Source organism: Culex quinquefasciatus, chromosome 3, assembly GCF_015732765.1.
Source record: "Culex quinquefasciatus strain JHB chromosome 3, VPISU_Cqui_1.0_pri_paternal, whole genome shotgun sequence".
Classification (NCBI taxonomy): Eukaryota; Metazoa; Arthropoda; class Insecta; order Diptera; family Culicidae; genus Culex; species Culex quinquefasciatus.
This window is the reverse complement of record NC_051863.1, coordinates 181,027,774-181,051,732: the sequence shown is the minus strand read 5'-3', so window position 1 is coordinate 181,051,732 and position 23,959 is coordinate 181,027,774. Positions and strand designations below refer to the sequence as shown.

The following is a 23,959-nucleotide window of genomic DNA, read 5'->3' as shown; positions in this document are numbered from 1 at the left end:
CGCCTGAAATGATGCAACCTGCTCGCGTTGCCTACTTGCTGGCGGGGGGGATCTCGCCCCGAATTATTTTCACCGGATTAGGACGGATGGTATAAAAATCGCTCGTGTTTATGCGGTAAATTATTTGCGGAATTAACGTAAGCCAGTCGCAAGAGGGGATGATATAATGACTTGTGGATTGCACAACTTTTTTTTTCTACTTAGTCGCCTCGTACTTTGCGTACGCCTCATTATTGGTGTGTTTTATGGGGAAAGAATAACACTTGAGTGGAAGTTGCGCTGCTTAATTAGTTTGAGTTATGGGTGCTAGCGTGGAATTCATTGGAAGCGCTTCAATTTAACAGTTGAGTATGATTTTTTAATCAGAACTTTTTATTTTTAGCTTGAAATTTTCATTAAATTCTTGAAAAGTAAGCAGATTATGGAATGATGAATAATAAAATAAACCGACAAATATACGGTTTCTTCCAATTGCGTTTCCAAACAATCTGACAAGCATTAATTACCAAATTGATATGAGCTAACAGATATCATCGACAAATCCAACAAACAGTTTGCAACGAAAGCTGTCCGATGCGTTTAATACCTCCAGCATCAGGTGTGGATAAATTTATTTGTTTAGATCGGGTTTCCAATTCAATTACCTGCCATAAAGCGCTATAAAAAATATAAAATACAGATATCGAATAATACACAAACGCAAACGCACACTCGCTGCAAAAATGTTTTCTATATCTGGAAAAAGAAAAAAAAAACGCTAATTAAATTTAATCTCACTTGTTTGCTCGTATATTTCACTGTTTATTGTTTTCATTCTCATTTTCTATTTTTTTATCTATCTCTTCTGTCTCTGTTTCATACATATTTGCACTACTGTTGTCCTATCACTTAAACAAATTGAAATAAATTAAATCTACACCTCGGCACACGCAATCGACACTATTGCGGGATTGGAGGAAAATAAAAAATACAGACACTAGATCGGATAACATCCCTACGAAACCCCCTCGGGAGCCGGGAGGGGGGAGAGCAAATCAACAAATCAATACAACTAATTTCAATTAATACCGCGCAACAATGCACATTGGGATAGAACTGTTCGATAATTGAATTGAACAAGTTCCCCCCCTCAGAAAAAAAACCCCCGCTGCCCCGCTCGTCAGTCCTTGGGCGAAATGCTGTCGCTCTTGCCCCGGTTGTACGTCCGCGACCCGCTCAGCATCCGGTCAATCTTGTCGATGAAGCTCTGCTTGGACTTGCGCTTGGCCGCGATCACCTCCCGGCACAGGTCGTGGAATGCCTCGGCCACCTGGAAGACGTGCTCGGCGGCGGAAATCTCCGCAAATTTACACTCAAAGTCCTTGGCCAGGATTTCGCCCTCGTCGGTGCTGACCTGGCGCAGGTGCACCATGTCCACCTTGTTGCCGACCAGCGCCACCGGCGGCGTTGTCTCGCACGGCAGGTCCTCCTTGGCGCGGCGCACGTAGTTGAACGAGTCCCGGTCGGTGATGGAGTACACCAGCAGCAGGCCGTCGGCCCACTGGACCACCTCGGAACCGGCCGTCAGGGACGGCTCGCCGTGCTCCTCGACCTGTCGATGAGGGAGAAAGCATGGGTTATTTATTTTTTGTTTTAATCGTTATGTTTGACCAAGTTGAAGTAAATAAAGTACAAAAAGTTTGAGCCAACATTTGAAAGTGTATATTTTTTTATTTCGAAACAACAGGTAACTATATTTTATTCGCAAGACTTGAAGTGTAAAATAATAGGTGGCTTCCCAAGCTTCCATTTAACACAAAGGAGTTTGTTAAATAATTATTGCAAATTATTGCTAACAATGCAAATTATTGCTAACAATGCTAACAAAAATTAAAAAATAACATGTTTTTTCGGAATCATCAACTTATCACATGCATTGTAAATATTAGGAATCATTTGTTATTACAGTTATTCCATCAACAAATGTTTTAATTTTTACAAATGATTGCCTTTTCAACCGAATCTTGTTAAAGTTTACTGAACAATGGAATTGTTATAAGTTTTTAAAAAAACTGCAATTTTTTTTAAATTTAATTGATTTATTTTAAAAATCAATTAATTGCAAACATTCATGTGAAAGTAATAGTAGGAACATTCTCTACCCTGAGTCAATATATCATTGACTGGAGGAGCAAGCAATCAGAACATAGACTGAAAAAATTAATTCCATTGGATTAGTGACAAATATTCAGTATCAATAATAGTTTTTCTTAAGAAACAGAATAAATTCAGTAATGTTTCGATGCGCGGTTTTAAAAATTTGACAACTTTTTTTTTATTTTTAAGGTACAATTTTAAAATAAATTTCAAGATTCTAGCTTGGTTTATCCAAGATTAATTTACTATACAATTAATCCAAATACAGGCCAAACATTGAATATTACGCCCATTTTAAATGCTAGTCTTGATTTAAAAAATTTCAAAATATTTTTTTCAAAAAGATCGGAAAATTTCACGAATGTTTCATGTATTAACATTAAAAATCGGACCATTAGTTGCTGAGATATCGTCATTAGAAAATGGTGGGTTGTTTTGGTGAGACTTAGAAAACTTCAATTTTCGTGTTTCTTTTTCTTTAAGCCGCTGTATTTCAGCAACCAGAGGTCCAATCTTCAATGTCTCTTAGACAATTTTATAGCAAATTTTCTGAACTTTTCTAAAAAAATATTTTTAGAAATGGTCACTCATGGTCACTATTTTTAAAAATTGAAAAACTGCAAAAAATTTGCTAAAATCAGACTTCGGTGGCTATATCTTGAAAACGGAGCCCTTTATAAAAAAAAATTGTAAAGTATTTTTCGATTGCAAATTCAATTTTGCGTCAAATAATAATGTCAAACTTGTTTTTGCATGAAACTTCGAATTTTTCCAAAAATCACTGTTTTTTCAAAAATTCATAACTCGGCGGCAGATTTTTTGACCATGTTTCTCTATAGCTCAAAAGTTGCGGATTTTTGTCCCCTAAAACATATCAAAAAATCTCGAAAATCAAAAAATACGTATTTTGGAAAATTGAGTTTTAGTGAAGAAAAAGTTGATTAAAAAATTTGGCTCTCCTCTCTCGCGCACGAAAGATCGGTAAAAGGAATCTAAAAAAAATTCATCTTGCAAGTGTAACGTCACACGTTGAAAAATGAAATGTCACATTTAATAGATAGGCAATTTGTGTAAACAAAATGAAATAAATGATTTTAGGTGGTTCACTTCCTCTCTCTTTCGCGGGTAAAGAAAGTTAGCAAGCGAAATTGTTTTTTTTTTGTGATTATTTCATCCCTGTTCCCGTGGAAATTAAACAAATACCAGTTGGTTTGTTCGTTTCTGTAATTTTATCATGAGAATTTCAGAGTAATTTTAACGTTTTCCACGCAGTGGCAGTGCGTGGCCGAATGGTTACGCTGTCCGCTTTGTAAGCGGATGATTCTGGGTTCGATTCCCATCTGCTGCAACCTTCCATCGGATGAGGAAGTAAAATGTCGGTCCCGGCCTTGGTTGTTAGGCCGTTAAGTCATTCCAGGTATAGGAGTTGTCTCCATGCCATAAGTACAAACAACACACCAAACCAAGCCTACTCCGGTGGAATCGCTGGCGGCGGTTGGACTCGCAATCCAAAGGTCGTCAGTTCAAACACTGGGGTGGAAGGTTCCTTGGAGTAAAAAGAGGTTTGGGTGTTCTCCCCATTCAAGCCTTCGGACTCCTAGGTTCGAGCAGAAACTTGCAATAGAGACCACAAAAGACCCGGGGGTCGTTAATGTGGATGGTTTGATTTTTGACGCTCCGCGAAACTTCCGTTAAATTTGATAGTTTGAAATTAGGGTCCCCGTGGAAATCGCCATTTTTTAGCGTGAAAAATCACTAAGCCTGCATCTATTTTTTTACTATTTTCAGTGTTGCAATTGAGTGATAGAAGTAGTGATCTCTGCACCAAAAACATCCGAGAGTATAGCGGCTGTCACTATAGCCTGTGCGATCTTTTCTTGTGTCTCGTGATTCCCAGCGATGGCATTCTCTCTCTATCACTCCTGCCCTTTTCCTCGACCATGCGCTCTCACCGCAGAGTCTCTTAATCTCTCCGCAAACTGTGACGTCCCGTTAAACTGCGCATGCAAAATTAGTTTTGTGGCTAAGCGCTGATGTGGTGGAATTATCGTCCCGTACTCTGATTTGGCTCAAATTTGGCATGGAAGTTCCTTGGCCAAAATAATAAGGCCCGTATTTTTTGGTACGGCGATTAGGGTGCTCCTATCCGAAATAATGTAATAGGGTATTTTTAACGGAAAGCTTTGACAGCTTTTTGATTTATGTCGTATTTTTATTTACGTAATCAAATTTACTATCCTGGTTTCAAACACATTGAAAAAAATATTCTATTTTCAGTTATAAGCAATGTATTTAAGCTTATATCTGTAAGCCCCAATTGAAATGCTGTCAATGGCAAACTTATTGGAAATTAGACGAGCTTTTCGGTAAAAATATTTACGAAACTGAAAAACCAAGTCTGTCATATAGAAATTGCCAAAAAACACAAAAAAAAACCTTTTTTTCAACATTTTTATTTTTCAAACCGCTGTTACTTCACAAGGATTAGACTTAGGACAATGGTCAATATGGAGACTTTTATATAAAATTGTCTGGAAAATCGATTCCCGTATTCAGTTTTTGAAAATTTTGACGTTTAGAGCACTTTTCAGAAAAACAGTTTCAGTAAATGATTTTTGTATTTTTTTAGGTCAGTTGCTCCATCCCGCATTTTTCGTGAGTCTTTTTGTAACATCTTAGGCTATTTTCACAAAAAAATTGAACGAAAAAAAATCGTAGGCTCACCTTCAAATTTGACTTTTAATCTTTAAAATCAAAAAATCTCATAAAAGTGGAGTGTTTATTTCTTTCAGTGTATTTTTTTCGGAAAGCCCATCATATTTCCTACAAGTTTGTCTTTGACCACTTTTTGATACGATGCAACGGCTTCGAGATACAGCAATATTTAAATTACGAAATACAAAAATATTTAAAACACTTACGCCCTTCTCAAATGTCATTATCGAGTGTAACTGACTCTATATATACAAAAATGGCTTATATATGCCTAGAATAACATTTCTACAAAGTTTCATTGAAATCGTTGAGGGTCGAGAAAAAAGTACTAAAAAAATTCCTGTTTTGAGCTGGAATTGCTCTATGTCGTATTTATATTTACGTAATCAAATTTACTATCCTGGTTTCTAACACATTGAAAAAAATATTCTATTTTCAGTTATAAGCAATGTAATTAAGCTTATATCTGTAAGCCTTTACATCCAATTGAAATGCTGTCAAAGGCAAACTTATGGGAAATTAGACGAGCTTTTCGGTAAAAATATTTACGAGACTGAAAACCCAAGTCTGTCATATAGAAATTGCCAAAAACCACAAAAAACCCCTTTTTTCAACATTTTCATTTTTAAAACCGCTGTATCTTCCCAAGGATTGGACAAAGGACAATGGTCAATATGGAGACTTTTATGTAAAATTGTCTAGAGAATCGATTCCCACTACCAATTTTCAAAAAAAAATGACTTTTAGACCACTTTTCAAAAAAACAGTTTCAGTAAATGATTTTTGTATTTTTTTAGGAGAGACATAACATCCTGCATTTTCGTCAGTCTTTTGGTTATATTTTAGGCTACTTTCTCAAAAAAATTCAACAAAAAAATCGTGACATCACCTTTAAATTTAAGTTTTATACTTAAAAATCCAAAAATCTCATACGAGTGGTGTGTATTTTTGTTTCAGTGTATTTTTTTCAGAAAGCCCGTCCAATTTCCTACAAGTTTGTCTTTGACACTTTTTGATACGACGCAACGGCTTCGAGATACAGTAATTTTTAAATTATAAATTACAAAAATATTTAAATACCTTACGCCCTTCTCAAATGTTATTTTCGAGTACTAATGGCTCCATATACACAAACATGGCTTATATAGGCCCAGGATAACATGTCTACAAAGTTTCATTGAAATCGGAGAGAGTCAGGTACAAAAGTACCAGAAAAAATCCACATTTTGAAAAAAAAGATTATTAGTTTAGCTTTTTTGGAAACATATGTTGAAGTACGAAAAAATTTGCTGAATTTTTGAAAAAATCCTTTGAAAAATTCTTTTGCTGATTTGAAGGTCTTAGGACCAGAGAGCTCATACCTAAAAATATTTTTCCCTGGTTCCTTGTAAAGTATTTCATAACATATCCAAAATTTCGATATGATTTTTTGAACATAAAAACTGTTTTTTTTTTTCGACGCACCGCGCGCCTAAACGGTAAAATAACGAAAACGGGTGAAAATCAACATTTTTCACTAAAATTGCGATATCTTGAAAATTTCAGCAATGTTCATGATCATGTATACAGGGTGAAAATTTTTGAAGAGCTAGGGGAACTATATCCTTTCTCAGCCTATTTCAATAATTGGCCTATCAGCACTTTGATCATGAATTACAGCTTGAATAAAGTGAGCAAAGCAACTCTTCATTGTTGATACATCTGAAAATGTAGATTTAATATCGGAAAACGGAAACGGAAAAGTGATGAGAATTGGTTGAACGGCTTAGTGTGATTAAAATCGCAGAAGTTTTTCAATTTTATTTTTCAATGTCGAATTTGCAAACAAAAGTACTCTAGTGAAATTTTGATAAAGTGCACCGTTTTCAAGTTATAGTCACTTTTAGGTAACTTTTTCGAAAATATAGTCGCAGTTATTCATTTTTTAAAATTAGTGTTCGTGTTTACCCAATTCCGGTTTTTTTTTTTTTGAAAGCTGAGAAAATTCTCTATATTTTGCTTTTTGAAACACTGTTGATACGACCCTTAGTTGTTGAGATATTGATTATATTGAAAATTGATGTTTTGTAAGTCTAACCCAAACAACCCGCTATTTTTCACAATGTTAAAATATGAAACATTCGTAAAATTTTCCGATATTTTTGAAACGATATTTTTGATTTTTATTGATCAAGACTAACTTTTCAAAAGGGCGTAATATTGAATGTATGACCCTTTTTAAATGTTAGTCTTGATTTAAAAAAATGAAAATATTGCTTTAAAATAGTTCGAAAAATTCCACGAATGTAACATATTTTAACATTTAAAATCGGACCATTAGTTGCTGAGATAACGACAATATAAAATGGGGGGTTGTTAGGGTGAGTCTTCCTGAACTAAATTCATGTCATTTCAATAACAAATACTGTTAAAATAACAGAAAGTGTTACGGATTCTTCCTTGAAAGTTTTTCAAATATCAAAAAAAGATATCTCCGTCTTCTCAGGTTATTAAAAAAATAGAAACGCATATTTGAATGCTTGAAAATTGTGGATTTGTGAATTGTTAAAAATATACTACACAGACTCCAAACCTTTAAAGACACCTTTCTGTTACCTTCGGACAGGTATCCCAAATCTCGCAGAGTACTGCTTCACCATCCACCATGATCTCGTATTTGTGTCTATTTTCTGTAACGAGATGAGCACCTGTCATTTTAGAAAAAAAAATACTGGCAAAGCATTCCAAAATGATCTAAAAATTTTGTGAGTCAACTCAGTGATCCACTTTGAAATGCTTCGCTTTGACGTTTCACCAACGTGGTCCACTCACCTGCCTGATGGTCATACTCTCCAATGTACCGTTTGGTCAAAAACCGAACCGTCAGTGCTGCCAAAAAAATAGAAGATGAAAAACGAAGAAAATGGTTTAAAAATGCGCTAAATCCGGAAAAAACATTCTGAAAATCAAAACTATCAATGGTGCCTCACAATGATGAAACGGACAGACAGCCAAAGCCCTCCCAATAATAATACCCCTTAATTATTCACGACTACCGACTGACTGACTGATGGACAAGCGAACAAACGTATGTGTGTGTGTGCGCGCGTGTCCCAACGTGAAATTTAACAATCATTTTGCGGTAACGGCATCAACGGCGCTCGAATGAATAATTAAAAGGTCGCAGCGAGGGGCAACCGATGGGAAATCAAATGGTAATTGCTTCACTGACTGGAAAATAATGGCGGGTTTCGATTTCACTGGAAAATTGTAATTTGAATTTTTCATACAGGCCTCTTTCCTCCCTCCCCGCACGCACACTCACACGCATAGTCATTAATGGTGCTGGGTGGCTATTGTTTGGGCAGCGGATGGGGTCTGAACTTTTTAATTAAAAATAAATGTATTAACGTTCCTTGGAATTATATTGAGTAATTTTCTACTGAAATATGCACTGGAATTAAAATTAATCAAACAAAGAATGCACGGGAATGGCATTTCGGCTGATAATGAGGATTTATTTATTGGAGTCGAAACAATAAGCTTGCAAATGAGTGAAAGGATCAATTTGTTGTGTTCTTAACTGCAATAATATTCTATTGTTATTTAGTTTAATGAGCTAAATGATGATTAAACTTTACTCAATCCTATTATGCATGATGCATTGAAAGTGCCTCGGCTTATTATCGCATTTAATTTAAAACTTTCGCCAAGAGTAAAAGAAATTCTAAACATAACTTTAATCAATTTATGACACTTACAATTGAAAATGTTCTGACATTTTTGTTCAGTCTCATGTTTCTTTATCTTTTGCAGGCTGCAAAAAATCAAGCTAGAGATTTAATCTTTTGATTAAAAATTTGCTGTAAAAACCATTTTAAACTAATACAGTTGGTTTGCAATCATCAGTTTAAAAAAGAGGAATGGCGAAAAAAATTTTTGCGATGCAAAAATTCTTTTTGCGAAGTTGTACATCAAAAATTAATCAAAATTGAAACCATTTTTAAAACGAACTTTAGCACGTGATAATTATTATTAACACATTTGAAGTTGTTTTCAGCTGATTTGCACACCAAATTTCGCTAAAAATTTGAAGTATTTTGAAAATAATACCCTCCCTTTTGAGTTTCTTGACAATTTTTAAGGAGGAATGCAGAAAAAAAACTTTGAAAATATTAGTTTAGGTTAATTTAATTTTTTTTTTAAATTTTTAAATTTTTGATGTACAGTACTGCAAAAAGTTTGTTTCGTTAAAATTTTTGTTTTCGTCAAATCTTACATTTTTTGAAAACTAATGATTGCAAAAACAACTGCACTAGTGTAAAATGCATTTTGAAGCACTTTGTTTCAGTCAAATGTGAAAATATGAAACAAATTATTCAAATTTTAATTCTTTTTTTTTGTTTTTTTTTTTTGCTAATTTTGTAGTGATTTTTTTTTTGGTTAAGAACCATGGTGCCTGTAATAGTCACCGTTATTTTTTTTTATTTCGGTCTAAATGCATTTTTTTTTATTTCGGTGCATCACTTAATCAATCCAAACATAAAGTCAGATTTGTCTTCAAATTTTATTTGAAACACAGCATAATTTATGTTTAGTTAGGTTTGTTAAATTTAAATAAAATTTAAATTTTCAGTTAGGTGGATTGTTTCTGGTTTTATCAGAAGTCATTAGAATTTATTTATTTAATAAAAATATATTTTTTGTTGCCACCAAAACCATTTTCTAGCATGTTTAAAAAATAAAATTTTCCTAAGAAACCTGTTTTACGAAATTCGGTTTCAGTAACACTTGTAACTTGAAACTCAGAAAATAATCTAAACTGTTTTAATTGTGAAATATTAAAAAAAAAACTCCGGGAATTCAATCCAAGTTAATTTTTTTAATGATTAATAATAAGCTCAAATCTTTCCATCAGATTTTTAAATATTCTCAGCAGTGTGACATTTTTGCAATTCTTAATCGGTCTTTTTTGTATTTTTTTAATCCGGCTGAAACATTTTTGGTGCCTTCGGTATGCCCAAAGAAGCCATTTTGCATCATTGGTTTGTCCATATAATTTTCCATACAAATTGGGCAGCTGGCCAAAAATGATATAAAAAAAAAAAAAACAAAAATCTATATCTTCTAAAAAAAAAACTTTTGATCGATTTGGTGTCTAATAAGGACAACACTAAAAAAATATACGCGGTAAAAAAATTCTGGTGGTTTTTAATTTTCTTGTTGTCAGAAAAACTTGATTTGCAAAAATACACTTTTTTTATTTTCTTATTATTTTTAGGGGACATCAAATGCCAACATTTCAGAAATTTCGAAGATTTGCAAAAAATCTTTGACTGAGTTTTGAATTTTCGAATCACTACTGATTTTTTCTAAAAATCGAAAAAAAATCAACTTCATTTTTCGATGCAAAATCGAATTTGCAATCAAGAAGTACTGTAGTGAAAGTTTGATGTGACAATTTTCAAGTTATATCCATTGTCAGGTAACTTTTTTTTAAATAGTCGCAGTGAAAAAATATTTGAATTATGTAATCATGTTTGCCCACTTCTGAAAAAAAAAAAATTTGAAGAGCTGAGAAAATATTCTACATTTAACTTATTTGAAATCATGACTAAAATTTCAAAATGGCGTAATAATAAATGTTTTCCACTTGAGCAATTCGCTCCGATTTCGGTCATTCGATTTTTTTGTATTTTTTAATCCGACTGAAACTTTTTTGGTGCCTTCGGTATGCCCAAAGAAGCCATTTTGCATCACTAGTTTGTCCATATAATTTTCCATACAAATTTAGCAGCTGGCCATACAAAAATGATGTATGAAAATTCAAAAATCTGTATCTTTTGAAGGAAGTTTTTGATCGATTTGGTGTCTTCGGCAAAGTTGTAGGTATGGATATGGACTACACTGAAAAAAAGTGATACTTGGTAAAAAAAATTTGGTGATTTTTTATGTAACTTTTTGTCACTAAAACTTGATTTGCAAAAAAACACTATTTTTAATTTTTTGATATGTTTTAAAGGACATCAAATGCCAACTTTTCAGAAATTTCCAGGTTGTGCAAAAAATCTTTGAGCGAGTTATGAATGTTTTAAATCAATACTGATTTTTTTGAAAAAATCGAAAAATTGGTCGCAAAAATTTTTTAACTTCATTTTTTGATGTAAAATCAAATTTGCAATGAAAAAGTACTTTAGTGAAATTTTGATAAAGTGCACCGTTTTTAAGTTAAATCCATTTTTAGGTGACTTTTTTGAAAATAGTCGCAGGTTTTCATTTTTTAAAATTAGTGCACTTGTTTTCCCACCTTTGAAAAATATATATTTTTGAAAAGCTTATCTGTACTTTGCTTTTTTGAATTTTTTTGATACGACCCTTAGTTGCTGAGATATTGCCATGCAAAGGTTTAAAAACAGGAAAATTGATTTTTTCGCATATTTTAACATTGAAAATCGGACCATTAGTTGCTGAGATATCGACATTTGAAAATGGTGTGTTGTTTGAGTGGGACTTAGAAAACATCAATTTTCCTGTTTTTAAACCTTTGCATGGCAATATCTCAGCAACTAAGGGTCGTATCAACAAAATTCAAATATGCAAAATGTAGAGAATTTTCCAGCTTTTCAAAAATATTTTTTTCAAAAGTGGGCAAACATGTGCACTAATTTAAAAAAATGAAAAACTGCGGCTATTTTTAAAAAAGTCACCTAAAATTGGACTTAATTTGAAAACGGTGCACTTTATCAAAATTTCATTTAAGTACTTTTTGATTGCAAATTTGATTTTACATCTAAAAATGAAGTTGAAAAATTTTTGCGACCAATTTTTCGATTTTTAGAAAAAATCAGTATTGATTCAAAAATTCATAACTCGCTCAAAGATTTTTTGCACAACCTGGAAATTTCTGAAAAGTTGGCATTTGATGTCCTCTAAAACATATAAAAAAAATAAAAATAGGGTTTTTTTTTTGCAAATCAAGTTTTAGTGACAAAAAGTTAAAAAAAAATCACCAAATATTTTTTTTCCATGCATCATTTTTTTAGTGTAGTCCATATCCAAACATACAGCTTTGCCGAAGACACCAAATCGATCAAATAAATCATTCAAAAGATACAGATTTTTGAATTTTCATACATCATTTTTGTATGGACAGCTGCCAAATTTGTATGGAAAATTATATGGACAAACTAGTGATGCAAAATGGCTTCTTTGGGCATACAGAAGGCACCAAAAAAGTTTCAGTCGGATTAAAAAATACAAAAATTAAAATTTAAGAAAAAAGACCGATTTCGTAGAGAATTGCTCACTTTTGAAATTTTAGTGTTGATTTAAAAAAATAAAAGTATGGGTTTCGGAAAGATCGTAAAATTTTACGAATGTTTCAAAATTAAATATGAAAATCGGACCATTAGTTGAAAGCTCAAAAAGCAAAAAATAGAGATTTTTTCTCGTTTTTAAAAGCATTTTTTTTTAAATTGGCAAACATTGGCTCTTATTTAAATGAATAACTGCCACTATTTTCAAAACAAATACTTAAAAATGATTGTAACTTGAAAATTTGGTACACTATATCAAAATTTTACTATAGTTCCTTTTGATTGCAAATTCGATTTAACATCGAAAAATGAAGTTGAAGTTTTGCGACCAATATTTCGATAATATTTTTAAGTTAGTATTGATACGAAAGTTTTTCACACATTCTGGAAATTTCTGAAAAGTTGGCATTTGATGTCGTCTCAAACACACATAAAAAACATTGTTTTTTGCAAATCAAATGGTGAAATTAAAAATCATGACAAAAATCGTGTATAATTTTTTCCGGTGCAATCCTTATCCATACCTAAAACTTTGCTAAAGACACCAAATCGATCAAAAAATTCCTTCAAAAGATACAGATTTTTAAATTTTCGTATATCATTTTTGTTTAGACATCTGCCAAATTTGTATGGAAAATTATATGGACTAACTAATGATGCAAAATGGCTTCTTTGGGCATATCAAAGGCACCACAAAATTTCAGCCGGATGAAAAAAATACAAAAAAAAAACTAATGACCGAAATCTCGGAGAATCGCTTGATTACAGTATTGCAAATCAACCAAAATCTGCTCACACTCCCCTCTCAAACCACCATTAAAAAGCCATCAAAAAGATCTACCTACTCGGGGCAGCTGTCCACTCTATCTTGTCAAAAATCATTTCCCCCAACCAGCAGCAAGGTCATTGCGTCACGGCTCAGATTTTTTTTTATTTTCGTCTCAGTTTATTTCCACGCGAGTTTTCCAACCTAACGAGACACAAAACTCCACCGAAAGGTATCGTTTCGCTTCGTTTTTTTTTTTCTTTGAGCTGTGAAAAAAGCAGTTGGGTTTCCTCAATCACACTCAGAGTCTCAAAAAATTTCCGCGGGATAGTGTTAATTGGAAAGATGAGCCGGACTGAAAAACCCCCCACCGCAAATTTCGCCACTCGAAAGTTGGCGGTCGACATCTGGCACGTGCTTGAACCACCTCGATGACGGGACTCAGGGATTAACCCTTGACGAAACGGTATTGTTTTCTAATTTAAAATTTTTAGTTCAACACATTTTGAAATTAATTTTGGGGAAAAAACCGCTTCAAACAACTAAGAGGCAATCAAAATGAAACAAGTTTTATTAAACGATTGAGGGTTAATCAATCTGTATGCTAGTTAATGTCGACGCGTTGTTTTTAATGGATGTTTATATTTTAGCAACGCGCAAAACCTCGTCGAACATGGGCTTAAATTTTGCCAGCTGTTTTGCCCGGGCGGATGTTGACTGTGTTCACTCAGGTTGCAGGCGAGAATTTTCCAACTGACGGAATCCATTAGTCATATGACATTCCGGAATAGGGAAGCATGACAACGAGTGCATCAACAAATTGGACGTCATTACAGTGATTGGCAGTTGGAGAGAGAGACAGAGAAAAAAAATGTGAAAACTTACCACTTTTCCCCACGCCGGGTGCCCCAATGACTGCCACCTTAATTTCCGCCAAGTAGGACTTTTTCCGCCTGATCCCTCTGGTTGTCATTTTTCACACTAAAAGTTGCCACTACCTGAGTTGAATCCTCTTGTTTGTCCTCAAATAGACTGCGAAACAAAAAAATAAATAATATTGAAAAAAAAATCTGTAAAACCCACGCACGCTTCCACTATAAATCCTTTTATCGAGCAACTCTCATGCATTTTGCCTGCTGTTGTAGTCCCGTTCGTGTGAGTGCAATAATCTCAGTTTATACACACACACACACACACCGCCACAGAGCTCAAATGATGCATCGCTGATGAATAAATTTCAGCACCGCGCGCGATATGGACGCGAAACAGCCGTCAAACAATATCACTTTCTACCCCCAGCGGGTCCTGTCAGTCCGTTACTATTTTGAAATTTAATACACAATAGATTTGTAAAAGCCGTTTTTTTCAAATTTATCCAACAACAAATACACCCATTTCTCACGATTCCATCAATTTTACAGTCGGTATAGCCCGTGGCTATCAATTTTACAGTCGGTCTCGTGGCGCAGGGGTAGCGGCTTCGGCTGCCGATCCCGATGATGCTATGAGACGCGGGTTCGATTCCCGCCTTATCCACTGAGCTTCTATCGGATGGTGAAGTAAAACGTCGGTCCCGGTTTCTCCTGTCTCGTCAGAGGCGCTGGAGCAGAAATCCCACGTTAGAGGAAGGCCATGCTCCGGGGGGCGTAGTGCCAATAGTTTCGTTTTTTTATAGCCCTTAAAAATGTGCTCAATGAAACAAAAAACAAAAAAACTTCAACTCTTTACCGCTGTGCTCTTCACCATTAGCACTCTCTGTGTCATTGAGCACTCTTTAAGGTTTAAAATCGGGAGATAACGAATATTTCCCCTTTTGGCTTCCTCTTCGAGGAATGCCATATAAAATCACTTGAAAATTGGCTAAAAAATGTCACTGCGATTTCTCGGAAATGGCTAAACGGATTTGGACACTTTCGGTCCTTCTAAGCTTTCGATAAGTCTAGCGACTTGAAAATCTTCCCCGTAGCCCTTTTCTGTCAAAAGATATTTACGAAAAACGATTTGCAAACCTAAAGCCAAAAAACAAAAAACGATGAAATTTTTTCAAAATTGCTTCATTTTTGCATAACTAGGTAGTCTGGAGTGTCCTCCATCCCCGGCTGAAACAGGACAAAAATCCATTGAAATTTGCCAAAGTTACATCCACTTTAAGAAAACTGTTTGCATTCAGCCGCCTTCAAATTGACTAAAACGAGGCCAAAATTAACCAAAATTTCGGCATGTTGCACATTTTTGTCAAGCTCTTTCAAAACCCAATCCACTGAGATACATATCTCGACGAATTATTAAGCTTAGTCGTTAATATCTGCACTAAACTGCTAGTTTCGACGATACCAATGCATTATCACATGCTGGTTCGCCCATCCGGCTAAAAAACCCAGAACTATTATACTTAATTCGAAAGCATGTTGCATCGTGCTTCGAAAGTCATCTTGGGAAATAAAATTCCCTTTGTGAATCGCGTCCAGCATGCAAAGATTCCACCGACCTCAAATCAGGTCCAGAATAGCCTCAAAAATGTCTTAGCCAAGCCAAGACAAGTCAAGTCATTTCGGGAAATGACAATAGAGCAATTCTGTACCAAAACCGGAAATGGATTTTATTTGTATTTTTTATTTGGCTCAAACTTTGTTGGGGGACTTCCCTATGGCCAAATATGCTATTTTATGTTATTAGTTCACCCATACAAGTCTCCCCAAGTAACATTTTTTTTCTAGGAGTTCTACAAGAGCTCTTCAAGATAGCTACAGCATAGCAGTTTGAACCGCGGTAGGATTAAATTCTCTTCAAAACTTCTTCAGGAGTTTGGAAGAGTACTTGAAGAGAGTTTTATCCTACCGCGGTCCAATCTGCTATGCTGTAGCTATCTTGAAGAGCTCTTGTAGAACTCCTGGAAAAAAAAATGTTACTTGGGCTCCATACAATTTTGGCAGCTGTCCATGCAAAAATGGTATGTAAATATTCAAACAGCTGTAACTTTTGAGTGAATTTTCTGATCAATTTGGTATCTTCGGCAAAGTTGTAGGTATTGTTGAGGACTTTTGAGAAACAAATAGGTACACGAAAAAAAAATTTGCAGATTTTTTTATCAACTTTTTTTTTCATTAAAACTCACTTTCCCAAAATACGTATTTTTTGATTTTCGACATTTTTTTATATGTTTTAGAGGACAAAAATCCGCAACTTTTGAGCCATAGAGAAACATGGTCATAAAATCTGCCGCCGAGTTATGATTTTTTGAAAAAATAGTGATTTTTGGAAAAAATCGAAGTTTCATGCAAAAACAAGTTTGACATTATTTTTTAATGCAAAATTGAATTTGCAATCGAAAAGTACTTTACAGTTTTTTGATAAAGGGCTCCGTTTTCAAGATATAGCCACCGAAAGTTTGATTTTAGCGAAATATTTGCAGTTTTTCAATTTTTAAAAATAGTGACCATAAGTGACCATTTATAAATATTTTTTTTTGGGAGGTTCAGAAAATTTGCTATAAAATTGTCTAAGGGCTATCCATAAACCACGTGGACACTTTTTTCGAATTCTCAACCCCCCCCCCCTCCCCTCCGTGGACAATTATCCATACAAAAAAATCTTTTTTGTATGGAGCGTGGACAATCGCCATACCCCGAAACACGAAAATTGACGTTTTGTTAATCTCACCAAACCCTAGTAACATTTTAGGTTTTAAGTAGGCCATAAAAGCCTATTTAGGCCGTATGAGGGTTTCCAGAACCATGATAAAACCTGTAAGTTTAAAAATGTTACTAGGGAAGTAACCCACCATCAGCAACTAAAGGTCCGATTATCAATGTTAACACATAAAACCTTCGTGAAATTTTCCGATTTTTCGAAAAAAATATTTTGGAAATTTTTAAATCAAGACTAACAATTTAAAAGGGCCAAACATTGAATATTACGCCCATTTAAAATGCTAGTCTTGATATAAAAATTTTCAAAATATTGTTTTCGAAAAGATCGGAAAATTTCACGACTGTTTCTTGTATTAAAATTGAAAATCGGACCATTATTTGCTGAGATATGGTCATTACAAAATGGTGGGTTGTTTTGGTAAGATTAAGAAAACTTCAATTTTCGTGTTTCTTTTTCTAAAAGCGGCTCTATCTCAGCACCCGGAGGTCCAATCTTCAATGTCTCTTAGACAGCTTGTTAGCAAATTTTCTGAACTTCTCAAAAAAAATATTTTTAGAAATGGTCACTTATGGTCACTATTTTTAAAAATTGAAAAACTACAAATATTTCGCTAAAATCAAACTTTCGGAGGCTATATCTTGAAAACGGAGCCCTTTATCAAAAAATCTGTTAAGTTCTTTTCGATTGCAAATTCAATTTTGCATTAAAAAATAATGTCAAACTTGTTTTTGCATGAAACTTCGATTTTTTCCAAAAATCACTATTTTTTCAAAAAATCATAACTCGGCGGCAGATTTTATGACCATGTTTCTCTATGGCTCAAAAGTTGCGGATTTTTGTCCCCTAAAACATATCAAAAAATCTCAAAAATAAAAAAAATACATATTTCGGGAATTTGAGTTTTAGTAGAAAAAAATGATAAAAAAATCTGCAATTTTTTTTTCCTTGTGCCAATTTTTTTCTCAAAAGTCCTCAACAATACCTACAACTTTGCCGAAGACACCAAATTGATCAGAAAATTAACTCAAAAGCGACAGCTGTTTGAATATTTACATACCATTTTTGTATAGACGCAGCCAAAATTGTATGGAGACTTGTATGGATGAACCAATCACACAAAATAGTTTATTTGGTCATAGGGAAGGCCCCTAACAAAGTTTGAGCCAAATCAAAAAATACAAATAAAATCCATTTCCGGTTTTGGAAGAGAACTGCTCAAATGCCAAAATCAAAAACTGACGATTTTTTTATAAGAAAAACTCAAAAATGTTCTTATCTTTTTTAAATGAAGTCATGCACACAGAACTGGTTCAACATGTCTTCACCAAAATTTTGAGACGATTTGGTCATTGTGGCACCAAAATCAAAATCAAAATCAAATTATTCGCTCTACAGCATTGCCTTGGCGTTCTCGACTGCGAGTGTCAAAACTAAGTGTCCGAAGGCTTGATTGTTGAGGCAATTGCAAACCTCTTTTTACACTTTAGATTAGAGCAACACATGTCTCATGGTGAGAAACATTGGAAAGTGATAAACATTGAATAAAGAAAAAAAATAGCGAAAAAATTGTTCACTGTATTCTTTTTACACCTTAGCTTCCATCCACCCCGGGATTTGAACTGACGACCTTTGGATTGTGAGTCCAACTGCCTACCAGCGACTCCACCGAGGCAGGACACAAGGAGACGATTCTTACACCTGGACTGAGCTATTGACCTAACCCTTTAGGTTAGACCGGGGCCAACATTTACTTCCCTGTCCGACGGAAGGCGTGGTCAGACAAATCTCGTCTCGAAAAATACCTTCGGGATCGTCTGGGATCGAACCCAAGCCGACTGGGTGAGAGGCAACCACGCTTACCCCAACCCCACGGTCCCGGATTGTGGCACCAGTTTTTTGAAAATTCTAGCTTCAAATAGCTATATCTCAGCAATGATTCAACCAAATGTCTTTAAAATTATTTTGTTAATTGAACGGAAGGATATTCTCATTGAACGCCCAACGCATGTCCAACTTACACGGACGCCCAAGCCTCCCAAAAAAGTTGGAACGGTAACTTCAACACGCCCGTTCTCGGGCATAACTCAACCAATCGGGACGATTCTTGTTCCCAGTGATTTGTAAGAATGTCTAGATGATCCTAAAATTTTGCAGAACTTGATTTGAACAAATCTGTAATTTCTGCGACCGAAAACATCGTTCCAACTTTTTTTAAACGACTGCCTCCGCGGAATTTTTGGCGAATTTTTTTTACACGCGAAAAAAAAAGTTGGAACGATGTTTTTAATCGCAAAAATTACAGATTTGATCAAATTAAGTTCTGCAAAGGTCTAGAATCATCTAGACATCCTAACAAATCACTGGAAAGAAGAATCATCTTGATTGGTTGAGTTATGCCCGAGAACCATTGAGTTGAAGTTACCGTTCCAACTTTTTTGGAGCCTTGGGCGTTGGAATGTTAAAGATAATTGGTTATGCCACTATTTTCATAAAATAAATTTTTAACACATTTGCTAAATATTGTTCAATTTCTGCTCTGGACTCACTTCGCTAAAAACACACGTTAAATTTGCAAACAGATTTCCATCCTGGAGTGTGTTATTCTTGTGCGCAAATTACATAAACAACGTCATCACACGCCAGCACCCTTCCGTGAAAATCTGTTTCAATGATGGCTTTTATTTTATCTGCAGTGTATTTTTGCCGATGCACTCGCGCACCGCCCACACTGGATTGCTTTATCATTATATTTTTTGCTCCATTGTTATTTTCCCCGATCAACGTGATCGTAGGCCTCCCTCGTGCCTGAAAAAAACGCCCATTTTCCAACCCAAACCGCATCAAATCTTCCGCAAAATCACACAAAAGTGCACGCACACACACGGAATAAAGCCGCCACGGTTGTACGTGTTGAATAAAATTTTAATTATTTTACACCAAACAACGCGGAAAAGTCCCGCTTCTCCTCCTGGGCGAGGGAAGTGGGACAAACGCTTCCGGGGATCCGCCAGGGATTTTCCCTCCGCCCACCCCGAGGGAGGGATTTTCATTGAAGGGCCGGGAGGGCATTTTTTTCCGCCTCACTTTTTTCCACTCTGGCGCACACGTTTGCAACTATGTACACCGGTAAGCTGAGCATGAAAGCTCCCGTTCGCTTTAAAGTTGCTGGATTTTACATGCGGCGGAGGGGATTTAATTGAAGTGAGTACTCGAATTAAAAACGATGGGAAAACTGAGTTTCCGTGGGTTTTCATCACGTAAGGATATTGTAGCCATGTTTTTTGTAATTTGAAGGTAATTTAATGTTTATTATTTTCACGCCAATAAAAAAATTCGACATTGAATTTGAACTTGAACAAATTGCGCAAAATCAATTGTGTTATTGGGCAGAGAATAAAAAACACGATCTGATAGTATAAAGAACGGACACAGAGGATAAATCCCGAGATTGGCGAGAGCGTTATTCTCATAGGTTCATCAACCAACAAAAAAAAAACAGTGCCGACATTGAGACTTAAGCCCAAGACCTTTGACTTATCAAACTGCGCCTTTGCCGTATCGGCCACCACAAAGTTCGATGAATATGAGATGGTCATTTGGCAATGTAAGCCACTTAATGGGATAAACTGTTTCAATGAACAAATGAACACAATTTCGTGGTGGTTCACCCTCGAAAAGTTTATTCTTTCATTTAATTTTGGAAGAGCTTTTCTCTCTACTGTGGATGTATGTTTTGCATTTGAAATCAAATAAATACTTTAAGTTTTTTCATGTTTACAATAAGTAAAAGTTCAGGAAAAAAATATTTGCATAAATTCATTGATATTTTGATAGCAGCATAACTGTAGCGATGCATAAAGCATTTTGAAATATTTTTTGTTCAACAATTTCGAAAATCAGGCTTAAAATTTGAAATTTAGGGAGAAAAACTAAATGTTTTATGGATCTGGTACGTTAATATATATTAATTGGCTTAAATTTTGCAGAATATTCGAACTCCCATAACATTTCCGAGACTTTTTCGAAAACTATTTTCTTTTCAAAACTGGCAACCCCAAAGAAAACAAAACCTGTTCGAAGAATGTTGTTATCACATGACAAAAAATAGCAATTCCTCACGAAAACAGCACAACAAAAAAAACAAAAGGGCTCGGATCGGGTTAAAAATTTGCCGAAATAATTAGAGCTGAATTTTTTTTGGTTGGCCATAAGGGGGCCTTGTTAGGGTAGTCCAAAAAATTGCAATTTTCGTTAATATTCGTAAAAAACACTTTTTTCAAAAAATCACAAATCCCAACAAAACCCCACAATTTCAACCGAATTGAGATGACTTATCACAAATGAGCAGTTCTCTACGGAATCGGTCTTATTTCTTTAATTTTAATTTTTGTATTTTTTAATCCGGCTGCAACTTTTTTGGTGCCTTCGGTATGCCCAAAGAAGCCATTTCGCATCATTAGTTTGTCCATATAATTTTCCATACAAATTTGGCAGCTGTCCATACAAAAATGATATGTGAAAATTCAAAAATCTGTATCTTTTGAAGGAATTTTTTGATCGATTTGGTGTCTTTGGCATAGTTGTAGGTATGGATATGGACAACACTGAAAAAAAATTATACACGTTAAAAAAAATTGGTGATTTTTAATTTAACTTTTTGTCACTAAAACTTGATTTGCAAAAAACACTATTTTATTTTTTTCATTTTTTGATATGTTTTAGAGGACATTAAATGCCAACTTTTCAGAAATTTCCAGAATGAGCAAAAAATCTTTGACCGAGTTATGATTTTTTGAATCAATACAGATTTTTTCAAAAAATCGAAATATTGGTCGCAAAAATTTTTCAACTTCATTTTTCGATGTAAAATCGAATTTGCAATCTAAAAGTACTTTAGTAAATTTGCAACGGAGAAGGACAACCATGGGTGGTCTCTCATGTTCATGCTCATGCTCAAAAAGTACTTTAGTAAATTTTTGATAAAGTGCATCGTTTCCAAGTTAGAACCACTTTTAGGTAACTTTTTTGAAAATAGTCGCAGTTTTTCATTTTTTTAAAATAGTACCCATGTTTGCCCACTGTTGAAAAAAATATTTTTGAAAAGCTGAGATAATTCTCTATATTTTGCTTTTTCGGACTTTGTTGATACGACCCTTAGTTGCTAAGATATTGCCATGCAAAGGTTAAAAAACAGGAAAATTGATGTTTTCTAAGTCTCACCCAAACAACCTACCATTTTCTAATGTCGATATCTCAGCAACTATAGGTCCGATTTACAATGTTAAAACATGAAACATTCGTGAAATTTTCCGGTCTTTTCGAAAAAAATATTTTCAAAAAATTTAAATCAAGACTAACATTTCAAATGGGCGTTATATTGAATGTTTGGCCCGATTGAAATGTTAGTCTTGATTTTAAATTTTTGAAAATATTTTTTTCGAAAAGATCGGAAAATTTTACGACTGTTTCATTACGCCGCGCGCAAAAACTAAAACTGCGCCAACTTTAAAATTTCAGCGATGACCTGGTTATGTATGGGTACCAAAAGTTGTGTCTTTTAATTTTGAAAAAAGTGTTTTTTTTTGCAAAACTCGACAAAAATTGCAAATTTTTGTACCACCCTATCAAGGCGTAGATAACTCTTATGGCCAAACAAAAAAAAAGCGGGTCTTATTGTTTTGACAATGACCCCCAGACAAATTTTAAGCCCGATCCGAGCACATTTGTTTTTTTTTATGCTGGTTTTGTGGGGAATTTCTGTATATATACTTTGTATATAAATGTATAACTTTGTAGTTGGTCTTGTTGAAAAAATGCTATATTCTCATTTTCATAGAAAACTCTATTATCATATTTTTTTTATTCTTTTCGAAAGAAAAAGATATCAATTAAAAATTGTAAACATTTTTTGAAGTTTTTACATCATCAGGACAATTTTTTCTACTAGATGATCAAACGGACTACATTAAATTAATTTTTTCATTAAATTCAAAGCCATTTTAATACATATTTTGTTTCTTTTACAATTCTCGTTTACGATACAATTCTCGTGTATTGTTATCGATTGGAAATATAACAGTTCTTTATTTTCGAGAAATATAGCATTAGAAAGTTGTTTGTAAACTTATGAAATTTCAGATCAAAAAGATTAAAGAAAACATAAAAACTAAAACTTACTTTTAATTCAATCAAGCGTTGCAAAGTTATATTAATTCAATGATTTTTTTTTAATTTCCATTTGAATTTCTCACGATGATGATGATTTAAACCAAAATATCATTGGAATAAATAAAAATCCAGCAATACTTCCTCCTAATTAAAATATCATATTGGAAAAAAATGTATGAAAACAAAGTTGATTCAACAATATTCGACGGATTTTTAGGGTTTAGGTTTTTAAGAAATTTTGAAAGAAGTGCATTCAGTTTAAATTTCAAAACTTCTCTGCTAAGTACACAAAAATTACTTTCGAAAAATTACTGATTTTTCAGAATATTATCATAACAATTGAATCAAGACTAACATTTCAAAAGGGCGTAATATTTAATGTTTGGTGCAAAAAGTTTTTAAAGTACAATATTATTTTTTTTACAAAAATCACTATTTAAAAACAACCAAAACTCGTCGGCAAAATTTTAGAAGATACTTTTGAATGGCTTAAAAAATGTGGGGTTTTGTCCTCTAAAACAAATAAATAAAATCGAATATTTAAAAACTATGGATTTTGGGATATTAAAGCTTTTTAAAAAAAAGAAAATATTAAAAATTCTCAATTTCTTTCCGGATACCTATTTTTTCTGAATAGTCCGATTCTTGAGATTTTAAATTCCCGGGAATCAAGGGTCGAATTTTGCAAATTAACACTGGAACGCCCAACGCATGTCCAACTTACACGGACGCCCAAGCCTCCCAAAAAAGTTGGAACGGTAACTTCAAAACGCCGGTTCTCGGGCATAACTCAACCAATCGGGACGATTCTTGTTTCCAGTGATTTGTAAGAATGTCTAGATGATCCTAAAATTTTGCAAAACTTGATTTGAACAAATCTGTAATTTCTGCGACCGAAAACATCGTTCCACCTTTTTTCAAAACGACTGCCCCCGCGGAATTTTTGGCGATTTTTTTTTTACACGCGAAAAAAAAGTTGGAACGATGTTTTTGATCTCAAAAATTACAGATTTGATCAATTTGAGTTCTGCAAAGGTCTAGAATCATCTAGACATCCTAACAAATCACTGGAAAAAAGAATCATCTTGATTGGTTGATTTATGCCCGAGAACCAGCGAGTTGAAATTACCGTTCCAACTTTTTTGGAGCCTTGGGCGTTGGAAGAATGTTTCAAAATTTATAAAATTTGTATATATTTAATATAATTATGTCATAGTTATACAACACA

At 34.1% G+C, this 23,959-nt stretch overlaps 1 protein-coding gene across 2 annotated transcripts in view; it reads right to left on the bottom strand.

The window, feature by feature from the left end:
* Positions 1-761: 761 nt before the first annotated feature.
* Positions 762-23,959, bottom strand: part of LOC6050503 (ras-related and estrogen-regulated growth inhibitor) — a 34,141-nt gene continuing 10,943 nt past the window's right edge. For both annotated transcript variants that reach the window (XM_038263907.1, XM_038263908.1), the window contains exons 2-5: positions 13,798-13,944; positions 7,663-7,719; positions 7,447-7,520; positions 762-1,591 (exon numbers count right to left, since the gene is read on the bottom strand). In XM_038263907.1, coding sequence (XP_038119835.1) covers positions 1,160-1,591; positions 7,447-7,520; positions 7,663-7,719; positions 13,798-13,885 — 651 coding nt within the window. In that variant the 5' untranslated portion in view covers positions 13,886-13,944 and the 3' untranslated portion in view covers positions 762-1,159. The remainder of the gene's footprint in view (positions 1,592-7,446; positions 7,521-7,662; positions 7,720-13,797; positions 13,945-23,959) is intronic.